This window comes from Cololabis saira, chromosome 18 (genome assembly GCF_033807715.1).
Source record: "Cololabis saira isolate AMF1-May2022 chromosome 18, fColSai1.1, whole genome shotgun sequence".
In the NCBI taxonomy this organism is placed as follows: Eukaryota; Metazoa; Chordata; class Actinopteri; order Beloniformes; family Belonidae; genus Cololabis; species Cololabis saira.
In genome coordinates, this window is record NC_084604.1 from 9,392,830 (window position 1) to 9,410,183 (window position 17,354).

Here is a 17,354-nt window from a genome sequence, read left to right on the forward strand (position 1 = left end):
GTTTGACATTCCTCCACTGTAGCCGCTGATGCATCTTGGTCATAGTTGCCCTGGTTACTGTTTTGACCCTTGATGTGCTTTTAAACTTAAGAGCCCCTTTTATGGCGTGTGGCTGCGACTCTACTAGAATTTCAAGACTCTAGAACCAGCAAACTGAATGGTGGTAAAGCCTAACTCAAACATGACCCTAGTATTGCTTGCTTGCAAAACCTCTGCAGAGCTGATGTTGGACACTTGCAGTGGGATATCTGTTTTACCATGTTGACTCAATGAAAAATATTTGGCAGATGCTAATACAAACCGCTGGTTCTTTGCTAAGGGTGGTGACATGCTGGGATTGGACCGACCTCAAACTTACGAGAATACTTATCAGGCAACCATCAGCAGAGAGATATAATTTGGTGCTTCAATCATGTGACACTTAATGGCCGCGTTTCCCAGATTCGTTAAGAAGCTCTTAAGAGCTTCTCGGCAGCTGTCTTGAGAACGCTGTGAAAGGACATGTATCCCAGAGTCGTTCTTAGCTTAAGATCTTTCACTAAGGAAACGTAAGATCGCCCTGACCCACTCTAACAGCCTTCTTGGCAACCAAACACTCACTGCAGCCGCATCAGGTAAAGTTATATCTGACACTCAAGGGAATATGAAAACCATGCATAGTGCATTCATAGCTGCAGAACACTGAAGCAAAAAAAATATTAAAGCTGTTACATGTACGATCATATATTACCTACATATACACCCACTTGTCCAGATACATAAATATATTGAGAGGGAGAGTTACACATGCCTGTAAATACATTATTAATAATTAAAGCTGCAAGCAGCGATGAACGGGCCCTTGCACGTTCAGGTGTGCTGCAGTGGAAGCGCTTGTATGACTTGCATGTAGATTCTTCAGGCCTGGACATTTAGCGGATGACATCACCCACGACTCATCAAACCATTCAAAAGTTATGGCAGAAAGTAGAAACTATCAAATATCGACCAATCAGAAGAAGGGGAGGGGCTAATTAATGCCAATGAAGGTCAAGTACTCAAAACAGAGTCAGATGACACCACCCACAATGGTCAGATGACACCACCCACAATGGTCAGATGACACCACCCACAATGGCATAAATTGCAGCAAAATTTCACGATTAATTCAAAATGGCCGACTTCCTGTTCGGTTTCGGCCATGGTGCCAAGAGACTTTTCTTTAAAGGAGCTTGAGGCAGGATTGAGGCAGGATTTATGAAAAAAATTTGTATACATTTTAAGTTTCCTAGTAATGTCAGATGAAGCGTTCCAAACCAAAAAGAATGAGCCCTCTAGTGCAGGGGTGCCCAATCCTGGTCCTCGAGAGCCCCTATCCAGCATGTTTTAGACGTTTCCCTGCTTCCTCACACCTGATTCTAATTACTCGTCATCATTAGCTTGTCTGGGCAGTTCTGTTGTTGAAACAGCTACTTTTATCACGGTGTGCTTAAGCAGGGAAACATCTAAAACATGCTGGATAGGGGCTCTCGAGGACCAGGATTGGGCACCCCTGCTCTAGTGTATCTCTCCGTTACCTTGAACAGGCTGTGTGCTGCAAAATGTGCTGCAATTCGGGGCCCGATTTTCCCGCACTGTCCTGCGGATGTGACGTCACATGACGCTGCATGCGCGTTCTCCCCGTTCTCCCGTGCCGGCTTGATTTTTAATTTCAAATCTTTTCATCATTTTTATTTTTTATATGGAAATATTAGCATTTTAACTCAGGTTAGCTCCCAGGTCATGTGATCAATTGACTCAAAATCAGTGTTGGATCATAGTACTACTCTGGCTGCACGAGATACGCCTCTTTATTTTTTATTTCAAATATGTTCATAATTTTTGTATACATTTTTGATATTTAATAAATATAGCTTGTTAGCTCCTAATCAACTCTAAACACAGTAGCAATGCTTAGAGCGAATCTCTGTCGAATATCCAACGAATATCCAGCGTAAAACTAACTTCACCGCGTTAGGATGGTGCCACCTCTGCCTCAATTAGAGACAGGAAAAACCCTGCTTTAGGCTTCAGCGAAAGCTCTGGTTACACTTAGGGCCCGATTTACTAAGATCCTAAATAAAGAGTACTAAATTGCGTGTGCACTGAAAAAGTTTGCGCGTGCTGTTGTTGTGTGTTTTGCGGGTGATCAACTAAGATTGCGTGCGCAATTGATAACAGGTGCAAACCGCAGTATTTAAATGAGGTGTTGCGTGTCTTACGGTTTGCGAGCGCAAAATGAAATTTGACGAGTTGGAGTTAGAGATATTAGTGGAAGAGGCAAATTGTTGTGCCGTATTCAGCACCCCTGCCGTGAAAAGCACCCCCTCGTATATTCAATGATAAGTAGACCAAGAAAAAAAACAACACAATGACACTTCAATATATTTATATATACACACTCACACAAACACATACTTAGGAGTTTATATTATATATATTTACAAATATTATGGAAGACAACACAGTAAGCAGGCTATTAATTAATGACATCAATAACCATTTACCCGATTTTTGTTATCTGTGACTGTGATTGTGGGAAAGTATGACTATTGTGGAATCCATGAGCGCATTTAAACATGAGTCATTAACACAAAACTGGACGCTAAACAGAACATGACACGGAATGAGAATATCATTTTTGTCAGACGAGGGGGTGCTTTTCACGGCAGGGGTGCTGAATACGGCACAACACCGGGGTATGACAACTGCAGAACAGGCGCACAATAAGAAACACTTTTTTCTCCATGAAAACACGTGATTTATTTATTATCACAAATAAAACAATGAATGTGCCTCCTGTGGCAACCTTTTGCTGAATAATACTCGATTTAACATTCAAATAAAATATTTCTCCTTTTGCATGTGGAGAATCCTCACCACAAGTTGAGCCATCCCCACCCCAGTCCTCAAATCAGCCCTTAACTCATTCAACAGCTCCAAGATGGAATCGCTAGATAATCGATATGTTTCAACTATCTGTTTTTCATTCATTCCAAACAAATTTACACGAGTCCGAAAGACTCTCTCTCTGCTATTCTTTGATTTTGGCGATGTCGCCTCCTTGCCACAATAACAGCAGCCATCGGTGCGTAATGCTGGGCAAATTAGCACCTTCCTTTCGAACGTATTAAATACAGACGCAATCACAATACGCGCAATTACTTTCAGGCTTGGTAAATCTCATTGCGTGTGGTAAATGAACATATTTGCATTTTCCCCTCCCAGTATTATACGCCCCATGTTGATTATTCATCAGGGCAAAGGTACTAAATGATCAGCGTGTGCTATTTTGCTCATTTGAGAGGCGCAGTCCTCTTTGCACGCTGTTAGTAGATCAGCTTGCACATTGGTTTGCGGGTGATGTCAAGTTTGCACACATTTTTACACACGCAAACCTTTAGTAAATCAGGCCCTTAGTCTTACAGTTACCGTGGCAACTTAAGCACAGGAGGATGCTTTTTTTCAGATTTTGTCATTTGCCAAAAAGTGGTATGCAGTCCCTGAACTCTCACTGTAGAATATCTGATTAAATGCGTTTAACCGTTTATGACCGACCAGAGAACAAGTATATTGTTACCTGCTGTAGCCATTTTTTTGAGCATTTTCATTTGATATACATCAATACAGTCCTTTTAAGCAAAACTTTATTACTAAATATTTTAAATAATAGAATAATTAAACTACTAAAAAGTGCAAAAAAATAAATAAAAAATGTTATTTTTGACTTTACACATGTTTTTTTCACAAATGTTTTACACCATTTTTTTAAAATGGTAAATTAAAACTAAAAAAATATGGGCATTATGCACAATCTGCTGAAAGACATATATCAAAATAAAACTATTTACCAAAGTGCAGAATCTCTTAAGCGTGCCAGATACTTTTGAGCAAACAGATAAAAAGTTCCCTGAAACGCTTTCTTCTCTGTTTCAAGTGTTTCAAATTTTAACATAAAATTATAAAAAAATAATTTGATGCAGAAAATCCACATTTCAGTGCTTGTATGTAAACATGGACACGTCAGCGCTGCTGAACCAGAATCAGATAGTTTTATGAAAACTGACAAATTTCACTGCATATAAAAAATAAACAATTCAGTCATTACAATATAATATTGTAACTATACGAGCTAAAGTTACAACTTATTTGCATGTTTGTTTCATATTGTTTACATAATATGAAAAGACCACTAAGAATATTATTCCCGCTGCTGTCAAGGTTTTCAGAGGAAAAACCTGGATTATTCACGCTGCCGTGAAGGTTTTCCGAGGTCATCGTCATTCCTCCTTCATTCCCAGTCGCCAGTTACAACCATTAAAGGAGCTTGAGGCTCCTTTTAAGAAATGAGACTCTCTTTGTTTGGTTTATTACACACACACACACACACACACACACACACACACACACACACACACACACACACACACACACACACACATACACACACACATATAGTCATTTAGTCACATGCATACACACACACACACACACACACACACACACACACACACACACACATGCATGATCATATACATACACACACACACACATAGACATACACACTGGCTTGTTCACCTGCATGCTGGCTCTCTAGTTTTTGGGTTTAGGTAGCGGTAGCGATAGCTTAGCTCAGACTGCGATCAGATCTCAAGATTTAGGTCGATTGCTGTTCGTGTTTTGGATGGCTCCGTGCCGGTTTCGTGCTTTGTTTGTGGTTTTTTTGTTGCAGATTTCCAGTGCTTGACGTGTGTCTCCGTGTGTTCCTGCTTCCTGGATTGGCAGTGGATGTCGTCACCCCCCCCCCACCCCCCCCAAAAAAAAAAAAAAAAAAAAAAAAAAAAAAAAAAACACTGGGTTTGTATGTGTATATTTATGTATGTGTACGCATATGTGTGCGTATATATATATGTATATATTACATATAGTAATAATGCACATATATACACTTTTGGTTTCTACCGTCATGGTATCAATCAATAATATGTGTGCAGACAAGGTAAAAAAAAAAAAAAAAAAAAAAAAAAAAAAAAAAAAAAAAAAAAAAAAAAAAAAGAAATGAGACTCTCTAGCGCCACCCTTCACCACGACGGCCGTTGGGGGTACTGCAGCCAACAGCGAGCCGGTGTGGGTACCAGATTGTATCGGGCTGCAATATTTTCCCCGGAAGTGTGCATTTTTTCCCCGCGATGGTATTTTAGTCAGAAGCAGCAGATCATAGTGGAGGTAAAAGGGAGAAGAAACATATACAAGGAATTATCAGAATTATCAGTATACTGACAGGCTAAAAAAAATATTAGAGTTAAAATATTTATTAGGGACTATTTTCATTAGACAATTGGAGATTCATCAGTGAGCTGAGAACAATAATAGCCTACTATATACAGTATAGGGTAAACAATCGTTTGCTTGCTGCATAGCAGTAAGCAGTTAAATATTTTGATCTTAATAGACATTTTAAATTACCGATTTGCTTTATTACATTTATTAATCATCAGTTTTCACAAGACGGAACGTCATCACGTACGGTCAAAAGCCAATCACAAGACGAAACGTCATCACGTACGGGGAGCCGGTAAAAAAAAGCAGGTGGGAAAAAAAAGCACCGACACCGGCACGGGAGAACAGGGAGAACGCACATGCAGCGTCATTTGACGTCACATCCGCCGCCCAGCGCGGGAAATTCGGAGTCCGAATTGCAGCACATTTTGCAGCACACAGCCTGTTCAAGGCAAAGGAGAGATACAATAGAGGGCTCATTATTTTGGGTTTGGAACGCTTCATCTGACATTATTACTAGAAAACTTAAAACGTATATGGATTTTTTTCATAAATCCTGCCTCAAGCTCCTTTAATTCAGAAGTGACAGAACAGAGAAACTGTGAGTAATAAATTGTTGCATGGGTTTTTTTTGTCCTGCCTATCCGTGTAAAGGTGCTTAAGTCTACAGACACCAACGCTCACAAGCACAGACTCAGACCTTATTTTGAGGAAGTGATGCAGAATATTGTGAGCAAGGTGACATATTCCCATTGGGAAGCTTCAATTTGTACATTCAGTCACTAAATCAGGGTTCCCACGCGTCCTGGAACACCTGGAAAATGTTACCCCTTTTCCACCAAACCGGTTCCAGGGCTGGTTCTGGTTCACAATTCGTTCAACTTGTGAACCAGCTGAGAACCATGCATGAACCACCAGAGTAAACGAACAGCCTTTTTGCCATCTGACTACTGACCAAGCAGGCTTTACACTCTTCCTCAGCATAAATGCCCTTAAAAAAAGGGTACATTGTACATTCTGCAAATTGGTCAATACATTCCAGCAACTTTGTAAATATTTTCCTTTACCATTTATATGCCCTTATTTATACAGATTTTAGTTTGATTTTTTTTCTTGTTTTTTATGCTTCTAGCTCCTTGTTTGTCTTTGCTTTGACTGTTAATATTATTTTTAAATGCATGCCTTGTCACAAGTTTTTAATTGCTCAATACAACTTTGTGTTACTGCTGTAGATGACAATAAACTTGTTGAACATGTTTGTAAACTGCATCCTGAATAACTAACCTTTTCTTAAATCCCCTCTTCATTGTCACAGCTGAGAAAAACATCCAAACTAGATGTGAGTGTAGCCATTCATTTGATTAAAACCTATGAAGTGGATTCCTCTCCCTTCCAGGCACCGCGGGCTCCGGCGGCAGCTGCAGGAGAGCGGTCAGACAGCGACACCAAGTGGCAGGCAAGTGTCATTACATCAACAACAAAAAACGTCTTCCTTTTTATTTCAGTTTAAGTAAAAAAATAATCAAAGCAGAAAAAACATTTCTTCAGCAACGCTATCACTCACATGCACTTAATTTAAATACAGAGGCTCTACAGTAATAGTCTACTTTCATAGAGGGGCTATGTTAATTTGCATTTTCTCTTCAATTAAATGAACACATAATACATAAAATAATTAGTTTTTATGTATTAGATCATATATATTGTAAAGCTGACTTATACCCATCTCCATAGTCGATTGATGCATTCATGTTTTATGTTTGTGACACCATCTTAGGCCGTGCACAGGACCGGTTCTCCTTCACCAAGCAGCTGATCAGTTTCACACTGCTATAAGCAGTCAGATTCCAGCAGGACGACGACCCTGAACTCCACCGTGGAGGTTTATCCCCTGCTGAACAAGTTGAAAACTGAACTGACCCTCATCTACAGCAATGGTGAGTTCTGTGTCTCTGTAGCAGCTCTGATCAGAACACCTTCTCAGAGACGGTGGCTCTGCTTCAGATCATCATCACAACTTCTAGCTTTAATCTGAGAGGCTTCTGAAGAGAATCAAGACCTTCCTCAGGAACATAACGGCACAGCATTGTCTTCATGCATTGTTCATGCTCTCTGTGGAGAAGAAACTTGTCAAAAACAAAACAAAATGTATGCACAAAAAAAACACTGCATGTCATTATAATGTTGCTATTGCTTTTTTCAATGTATTCAAATACAGATGTGATACTTGTTGACCTCAAAAAGGCCTTTGATACCATAAATCATACCAGAGGGGTGGCACATCAATGGGTCTCAAGCTACTTAGAGAATAGAAAGCAGTATGTGCAGATAAATAATGTCAAATCTGAATCACAATATATTAAGTGTGGCGTACCTCAGGGGTCGGTTCTTGGGCCAAAACTGTTTATTTTGTATATTAATGATTTTGTTTATGTTTCCAAACTGCTCAAATGTATTTTGTTTGCGGACGACACAACTTTATGTTATTCTGGGGAAGATATAACACATGTGTTGAATGTGGTTAAAAAGGAATTTAAAAGAATAAAAACATGGTTTGAGGTAAATAAATTATCAGTGAATCTTGAAAAAACAAACTTCATGATATTTAGTAACAGAAAAAGAGAAACGGACACTTCAATTAATACAGATGGTATTGAAATTAATAGAGTAAGAGAAACCAAGTTTTTGGGTGTCATGCTGGATGAGAGTTTGAATTGGAAATCACATATCAATTATACAAAGATAAAAATATCAAAAACAATTGCTCTGTTACACAAAGTAAAGGATTCATTGGACAACAAAGCATTGTACATTTTATATAACACTCAGATTGTTCCATATCTGACCTACTGTGTTGAAGTTTGGGGAAATGCCTGTAAAACATATATTCAATCAATTTTCATTCTGCAAAAAAGAGCCATAAGGATAATTAGTAGAAAACGATATAGAGATCCAACAAATCCATTATTCCTTCAGTTAAAATTGTTGAAATTTCATGAACTAGTAGACTATAGTATTCTGCAAATTATGTTTAAAGCTCATAAAAAAACTTTACCAATCAACATTCAGAAAAGATTTGAAAAAAGAGAATAAAGCAAGTATAACTTAAAAGGAACAGAGATTTTTAAAAAACAAGATTCAGGACAAAATTGATGGAACGTTGTGATTCTGTGAAAGGAATCAGTTTATGGAACAATCTGAATAAAGAAAACAAAGAATCCAAATCAAACATTACATTCAAAAGAACAATTAAAGCCTGTATGTTAAGTAAATATAATGAAAAATGTTAGTTGAGTTTGATTGACATACCCATAGACGGCGGTAATTTTATTTTAATGTTATTTTAATTTAATTTTATTTTAGTTTTTTTTCACTTAGTTGTTTTTTTATTATCATTTTTAATTTATGTTATTTGTGAAAGGGGCAGATCAGATAAGATTCTTCTTCTTTCTGCTCCCTTTTCATTCACAAGTTAGGAACTGTATTTGTATTTGTATTGTTTTGTTTTTTGAATGAAATAAAGAATAAAATGAAATGAAATACTTAAGTACATTTGCCTGCTTTTTGGTATATATCCATTTTGGAGTTTGGTGTAGCTCCCCCCCTCGAGAAAACTACACCAGCCGCCACTGGTTCAATTTGTGTTCAATTACTGCAATGTGGGGGAACAGGTTTTTTCTCAGAGTGGGATGTAAAACCTAACAAACATACTCCTGACCTTCATATTCTTTCTTCATAGTGCGTTTGCGTGTGCACGTGGTTGTGTATCGGGCGGACAGTCTCTGGGCGGAGATGTTGTCCACCCCTGCAGCACGTGACAATCTAGTTTGGGATCTACTCATTATACTCCTTTGTCTTGGCATTAGAGGAGCTGCAGACCTGATCCAGGTTTTAGACTGGCCCCCGGTGGTGGGGGACCTTCACTTATTATTTATTGTAGTAACTTTGCTGCAGTTCACTTGTGGTGTGCAGTTTTAAGACCCTTCCCCTCGGACAGTCTGCCAACGCCAGTAAGCCCCCATCTTCCTAGCACACTGATTCTGTGTTGGACCAGCTGCAGATTCTGACCTTAATAAATCTATTCTAACTTCATGGCTGTGGCCTGATTTTAGTGTTTATTTTGACATTAAAAGCACCATTTAGTCATTGCAGTTGGCCTTGGTAAAAGAACAAACCTGCATTCTTCTCTACACCCAGTTGTACATGGATGACCCATTTTCTGCTTGAAATCAAAGACCTCATTCACTATTTTCTTTTTAGCCTGTAAATCAAGACATTTCATTGCAACTGGGAGTATTTCAAACTATTAGTTTCAATTTGCACATACATGTTGGTGTAAAAGAAAAGTTTTGGCTTGATGTGCATGAAAAAAAATAACTTAACCTTTGACTTTTCCAGCAAGACAACAGCCAATAATAAGACGGCACTAGGGCTGTGCGATTAATCGATTTTAAATCGAAATCGGATTTATTAATCAAGACGATTTAAAAAAAAAAGGAAAATCGATTTTCCTTTTTTGCAGCTGCATTACAGAGTCACTTTACTAAACTCAAGGAGGATTTACAGTATCTTTCAATTGCACTTCATTCCCAATAGGGAAATGTGTTTGCTATTTTTCTTTAAAAATAAAGATAAAATATTTGAAACAATTTATTCCATTGTCTTTTGTAGTTTTACCAAAAAAAATCGAAATCGAAATCGAAAATCGGGTTTTCAGAGAAAAAAAAAATCGTGATTTTATTTTTGTCCAAAATCGCCCAGCCCTAGACGGCACCATGGCAACATAGCTGAGACCTGAACCTCACCGACAACCTGAGGAGGGAAGTTCATGTTGTACAACTTTAAAGAGCCGTTAAACTGTTACTTTCTCCAAGAAAAGGTGAGGTGAGGCAGTTTCTGCTTCTGAGGGCGAGAACAGTCAGAGGAGTCGCTGAGAGCAGGAGCAGCAGGAGCAAACCAGCCCAAAACATGAGGACAAAACTGAACACACGGGAATAAGAGCACAACTAGTTCATACAGCATTTATTTATTTCAGAAACTTTAATACTGTGATCACTGCAAATGTCTTTTTTATACTTTTACACTTTACAGATACGATGGATCTGGGATGTAAACAGTGTTTTCAATCCGTTAAAACGTACTCTTAAAACGTCCTCTTAAAACGGTCTGCTGGGCGACCAGCGAGAGCTGTGGAGCTTTCTGTTAGTTTGCTCCCGGATCAGGAGCAGACGGAGCGGCGAGGGGGGCTCTTCCCTTGCTGCAGGCTCCCACCTCGCAGGCCGTACGTGACGAGCATCCCTACGACATCCAGGGAGCTCTTTTCTGATCAGTGGAGCTTTTCGAGGAAACGTAGGGTCCACATTTTACAAATGGGATTAAAGTGGAGCGTGACAGGAGCCGCACTGGCGACGGAGCAACAAGCAGACACGACTGCACAGGAACAGATCGATTCACTCTTCTTACATCCACAACCTCTACACACTCAGTCCTCATGGAAATTGTGCAAAGGATCTCTATAATATACACATTGAAAAATAAAATAAAAAGAACTTTTGAACATTTGAACATTCACATTTGAAAAATCCTTCTGTCGAGCAACAAAAACAGAGCTGAGGACTTTTAAAAACAAGTGAGAAACTGGACTGGCCTTTGAACGGCTACGTCTTTAGAGACAGCCGTCGACTTTATACACTTCAACGTCTGCACTGCACGTTTCTCCACACAGCCATACGTCACTACGGCTCCAAGGCCAGAACACTTCCCATGAACAATCAGACACACAACGCTGCTTTCAAACGCCTAAAAGTGTTGAGACATCGGTGTCGTTCTGGACCAGACGCCAGCTTAAACCACAAATTTACAGTAAAATATTTACGGAGTAGGTTTATTAATGCCTAAACATATTGAGGTTTTCACACAAGCGGTTAGCTTTCAGGAAGTATTAAAACCCAACCGACTGCCCACTGGTGTCACCGACGGGATTCTTAAAACAGAATCAAGACTCTTACGAAGAGTCCACTGGAGCCTCCACCAAGCTGCAGAGCTGAATGAATATGCCAGTTAGAAGAAACACCACATCTCTTTAGGTCTGTCCTCACTTTACATTCACTGTCCTTGCTGCTCGTCTGTGCTGTGAGCTGCAGGGTTTCAACAGCATCCACGTCAGACTTAAACAGGACACCCTGACTGAGACCGAGAAGCAACCGGAATCAATCTAAAATACTAGATTAAAAAAATAAAACTCCACACACACACGCCTGAGCGTTGTCGGTTAACGTGTGCGTCTGACAGCTCGCAGCCGTTTCCCTGGACGAGCAGCTGCGAGGGCGAGTAAAAGCATTCAGAGTTTGAACTTGAGCTGTGTCGGCCGAGCGCCTGCTCCTCCACCAGGTGAGTTTATCTGTCAGGATGAACAGCCTTTCCTTTCAATCTCTCCCCCAGGTGCCGACGCAAAGGCACATCCCTGTCCTGCCGGGGAGGAAATGACCAACAGACGAGTCTGTAGGCACAACTGGATAGACTGATGTACATTCTCTCTCTCTCTCACACACACACACAAACACAAACACACACACACACCTCGACTTTCTAAGTAACTCGTCCCAGACATAAACTGAACCTGAGCAAAACTGAAGATTTTATGCACGAACATCATGCGCACGCACACACACACATACAGGACTGTCTCAGAAAAGTAGAATATTGTGATTTTCTGTAATGAAATTACAAAAACAAAAATGTCATACATTCTGGATTCATTACAAATCAACTGAAATATTGCAAGCCTTTTATTATTTGAATATTGCTGATCATGGCTTACAGCTTAAGAAAACTCAAATATCCTATCTCAAAAAATTAGAATATTCTGGGAATCTTAATCTTACACTGTAAGCCATAATCAGCAATATTAAAATAATAAAAGGCTTGCAATATTTCAGTTGATTTTTTTTTTTGATCAGATTGATTTTTTTTTTTTTAATTGCATTACAGAAAATAAAGAACTTTATGACAATATTCTAATTTTCTGAGACAGTCCTGTACACTAACACACACTGTCTGCTCCTTTTAATAAAATTCCACCCCTGATTGTCTCTGAAGGCTGACTTCTGACTCTTCCTCCTGCTCTGAAAGCTCGTGTGGCCTAGTGGTTTATATCTGTTTGCTAAATATTCACTGGGAAGAGAAAAAACAAAAAACAAAATTTTAAAAAAATTACAGAGTGACAGGCAGCACGTTTACAAATAATGACATGTCCACTGGTCACCACTAGAGGGCACTGTAAGCAACACAACGGCAGGCGTGGGCACCACAGAATACAACGGAATACAGAATAAAAAGCATATTTTCAGGCTTTAGGTAGAATTAAGAAAGGAAGCCATTTAAATTATATAGGTAGCGACCGATTTCTTGAGGAACTAAACACTAATGTCAGTTGTACTGTATGAATAGAACAACTCATTTATGGGAATTATAATACAAGTAAATAAATTAACCTGGGAAAAAAAAAAAAAATCTATGTTTTTCTCCTAAAAGTGTCTCTGTTGTCGTCAGCCGGCTCTCTGGGCAGAGTCCTCCCTCACCTTTCCATCAGTGGAAAAGGACGATGGCTGTCCTGGTCAGTTTACCCTGTAAAACATCATTCCCACCTCAGAACCTCTTCAGACATAACGCTCCCTTTTTTTGAGAGAAAGACAGAAGTCCAGACTTCTTCCTATTGCTTTTAAGACACAAAACTGGGATGGGCCCAAAGCCCTTTTGGATCAGTCTTATTTTTGGCACGATTTGCCGATGGCTTTTAAATACTCCTCTTTCAGGTGTTTTGTGCTTTTCTGTTATTCAACAGAAAGGATGTTTTTAATCCTGAACTAAGTGATGGAGGAGAAACAGATGGCATAAATCCAGGGTTCCCTCCTGAGCATGCGCGCATCAACGCTCCTTCAGATGTCACCGACCGTCCGTCCAGTGACTTCTGCTTTTGAGAAAACAGACAAAAGGTGCTAACTTTGTTCCCTCCATCCACACGCCAAAGGAAACTAAAACGTCTGTGGCTGCAGGTTCATTTTTGATTTCCAGTACACCCTTGATGACGGGATTTGCAGTTTTGTGAGACTCTGGTCCTCTTTCAGCACAGTTAGAAACGATCTGTGATGAGTAGCGGGGAAAGAAAATACACAAACCAGAACCCGAAAGGCCAAAATGTCAAAAAAAATAAATAAGAGCAGCACATCCTCTGAGCAAATCTATCAGAAAGGTGATGTTGGTTCCTGATGTTCTCTACTGAAATAAGAGTGACGGGCAAAGATCACCTTATTTGGGTAGAGGAGGCAGGGCAGGAGCTGTCCTATTGTTGGAAACTTTACTGGAGAAAATAAATGATTTGGTCGGATGAGAAAGACTGGCTGGAAGAGTAGAAAATAAATCCTTCATGAACTCGTGCTTGAGAAGCTTTTTTCTTGACTCATCCTTAGGAGAGACCACTAAGTGTTGAGGGACCGAGGGAGGATTGCTCGTGCTGGAGGTGAACGGTAATGAGCAGGAGGATTCCCCCTGCCTCTCTGCCCAGACGCTGTGCTGCCCGACTGAGGAGGGAGTCAGTTCATGTCGATGGTGTTGAACACCCACTCCGTGAACTTCTTGAGCTTGGCGGCGGAGGTCTGGGACTCCTCCTGCAGTCTCTGGTTGTCCTCCCACAGCCTCTTGATCTGGCTTTGAAATCGCAACTTTTCCTCCCGCTCCTGTAGGAGAAGAAAGGAAAGTCAGAGGGTTCATGTTTAGCGGCTCCGCTTGAGCAGTGTTGCCAACTTAGCGACTTTGTCGCTAGATTTAGCGACTTTTCAGACCCCTATAGCGACTTTTTTTAAAAAAAGCGACTAGCGACAAATCTAGCAACTTTTTCTGGTGTTATTGGAGACTTATCTGGTGTTTTGGAGACTAAGTAAGTGCTTTGGGACGGGGAGGGGCTCACGTTGAGGACAGTAACTGCAGAACAATACGTGCTTCACGCTAGAGTCTCCAAAACACTAATGTTCTTTGCCACTGACAGTTTTTTTATGTTGTCTCTTTTTGGTCCATTTAGATTGTTAATGTTGTCAAGTTAAAACCGTCTATACCAGGGGTCGGCAACCCGCTGCCCTTTAGGCCGCGTTCAGACTGCCAGCCAATATCCGATTTTTAGCCCATCCAGATTGAAACTGGATGACTCTTTTGAAGTCTGAACAGTCCCAAACCGCATGAGATCCGATTTTTGCAAACCAGATGGAAACCACCTCCAGGAGCTAGTTTCATATCCGATCCTTATCTCATTTGGGCAGATGCGTGTCAGTCTGAACAGCTCCAAACACTCAGATCGGATATGACTGTCCCAGACGCTCCAAACCACCCGCCCATTTCCAGTTGTGGAGCTACTCATCCTTTCACAGAGAGCATGTACAATCTCTGATGTCACGTCAAAAACTATTATTTGTAGTTTGAGTGTTGCAAATTCACATTACAAATCATGTTTTAATAGCAGAAAAAAAAGACCGCATTCCACGTAGGTGCGGGTCGCCGCGTACCCTACGCCGTAGGCTCTGCGTTGGTGTAACGCGGAACCATAAATCAGCCTGCAGTCGCACTGTGAGCCTGAACCTGCAGCCCATCAGCTCATCAGGAGGAGAGGTTAAAGAGCGGGGCTGCCAGTTGTTCATTGCTGGTTCGTTTTGTTAACTCTGAGCTTTGTTGGTTGGTTTGTTAGTTTGCTGGTGGTTTTGTTCTAAACACTTTTCTCTGTTTCTCATTTTGCTGGGACGCCGGGTCCCTCCGCCGAGACACAACTTTTGCGGTAGCCGTTCATTGTTGTGTCTAAAAATGATGCGCAGTGCCGACCCAATCAGAAACGGTACAGATATTTTGGGATGTTTTTATATATATAAAAAAAATAAAATGATAAAAAAAATAAAGGATCCCCATAACCTTTGATCGGGTGGGCAGCAGGACGCACGTATTGTTATTGTTTTTGATATCGCAATTACATGACTTCACACAATGCACGCACTGGGTGACGCCTCCGCTCCGACGTCGTTGCTACGGCAACCCGTCAGATCAGTCAATGATGTGGCCCAGTCTGAACAGAGCCAGATCCGATATGGACACTTGCTAAAAACAGTGTGGACAGTCAGCCCTGAAAATCGGATATGAGAAGGAATCAGATATGAATCAGATTTGCCTGCAGTCTGAACACGGCCTTAGTGCCGCCCTAGTGGCTCCTGGAGCTTTTTAAAAAACTTTTGACCTTTTTGTTCCCTTTTTTTTTCTTCTTTTTTATTCCTTTTTCCTTTCCTTTTTTCTCGAAATTTTGACTTTTTTCTTGACATTTCGACTTTTTTCTCTCGAAATTTTGACTTTTTTTTTTTCGACATTTCAACTTTTTTCACGAAATTTTGACTTTTTTCTCAACATTTCAACTTTTTTGTCGACATTTTGACTTTTTTCTCAACATTTCGACTTTTTTCTAATGAAAAAAATCTTCCCCCAGTTATAACTAATATAGCTACATGCAGCATGTGTTGCCTTCATTCTAAGGCTGATACAAGACTTTTCATTTTTTGCGGCTCCAGACATATTTGTTTTTTGTGTTTTTGGTCCAATATGGCTCTTTCAACATTTTGGGTTGCTGACCCCTGGTCTATACAAAAAAATGTTAAACATGTTATTGTTGTTGCAAATTATGTTCAAGGTTTACTGTGACTTGTTGTAGGCTCCTACAGGTAAGTGGAGTATTAAGTTAAAAATGAAAACTAAACAAACCCCCCTCAAAAAAAACAAAAAACAAACAACAAGAAACTATGAAAAAAACTTTAAAAAAAACAACCTAAGTATCTCTGCCAGAGTGCGTCTTTTGGGTCACTTTGCCGGTCCCAAGCCCGGATAAAGGAGGAGGGTTGGTTGTAGAGCTAGCAATTTCACCCTACATAACAATCTTTTGATTAAATTTGCTGTTAAAACATTTAACAATACAGGACAAAACTGATGTGTGTAATGTGGATCTAGACAAAGCATTCAAATCATTAAATGTTGTTAATGTTGAAATTATTTTTGTACATTTGTAGTTCTAAACATATTTAGGGTGTTTTTTTCTCACTTTTGTCTCTCCCACAACGTTATTCCTCTCCCCTACAGTGTCCATTACAGTTATATGCAAATTGCCAATTATGCAAATTAGGCGATGACGTCATTGAGCGACTTCTAGAGACTTTTGGGACAGCCAATAGCTACTTTCCTTACTGAGGAGTTGGCAACACTGCGCTTGAGGGAGCATCGGCCAGTCACACACACCCGTTTATAGTCGGCTTATAGAGGAAGTGATGCATTGAAAACAGGATCAGGCTTCCTGTTGGGCTCCGTTTGGGGACAGACCGGTTCAGAGCAAACAGCTTTCTATTGGCAGAACATTTCCTCCTGGGTCAGCTGCAGTAAAGCGTCTCATGCATGGACATGTAATCACATTACACATTATAGAGAGAAATAGGAGCTTCTCCTGCACAACAAGTGCAAATGGGTCTTAGTCTCCTCATTATCTTTGTGTTGTTCTTTTTTTAAGCCTTTCTGACAGACTGATCCACGTGTGCAGAGTTTGGTTATAACGACTTGGACCCCGTCCCTGTAAACAAGCACCGAAGAGGAACTGATGTCGGGACTCACTGAAGCATGCTCCAAGATGTTTGGTGATGCACTGATGCGGTCATTTCCTTCTCGGTATTTTGCTTTTTCCAGTTCACCTGTTACACTGAAAACTACTTAAATTGAACTTTTTTGGGCATGTTGACATGCTGAAATCTCTCCAAGGAACAGCAAAAGTAAACCCTGAACTTGGGGCTCAAACAGAAATGATGAAGCTTGTTCTTGGCAACCAGCTCGGAGGTGGTGAGAGTTTTACCATCTCACAGCTTTTTTATTGTAAAAGATGGCGACAGTTAATAAAATTGTAAAAATAGTACTGTATTTTCAGAAATAATGTTATATCTTATTTGCCATCCAAAAACAGTAGTTGAGATTGAAGAATTGCTGGCTTTTAAACA

At 40.1% G+C, this 17,354-nt stretch overlaps 1 protein-coding gene across 3 annotated transcripts in view; it reads right to left on the reverse strand.

The window, feature by feature from the left end:
- Positions 1–10,335: 10,335 nt before the first annotated feature.
- Positions 10,336–17,354, reverse strand: part of sipa1l1 (signal-induced proliferation-associated 1 like 1) — a 112,374-nt gene continuing 105,355 nt past the window's right edge. For all 3 annotated transcript variants that reach the window (XM_061746425.1, XM_061746423.1, XM_061746424.1), the window contains one exon: positions 10,336–14,033. In XM_061746425.1, the coding sequence (XP_061602409.1) occupies positions 13,890–14,033 (144 nt within the window). In that variant the 3' untranslated portion in view covers positions 10,336–13,889. The remainder of the gene's footprint in view (positions 14,034–17,354) is intronic.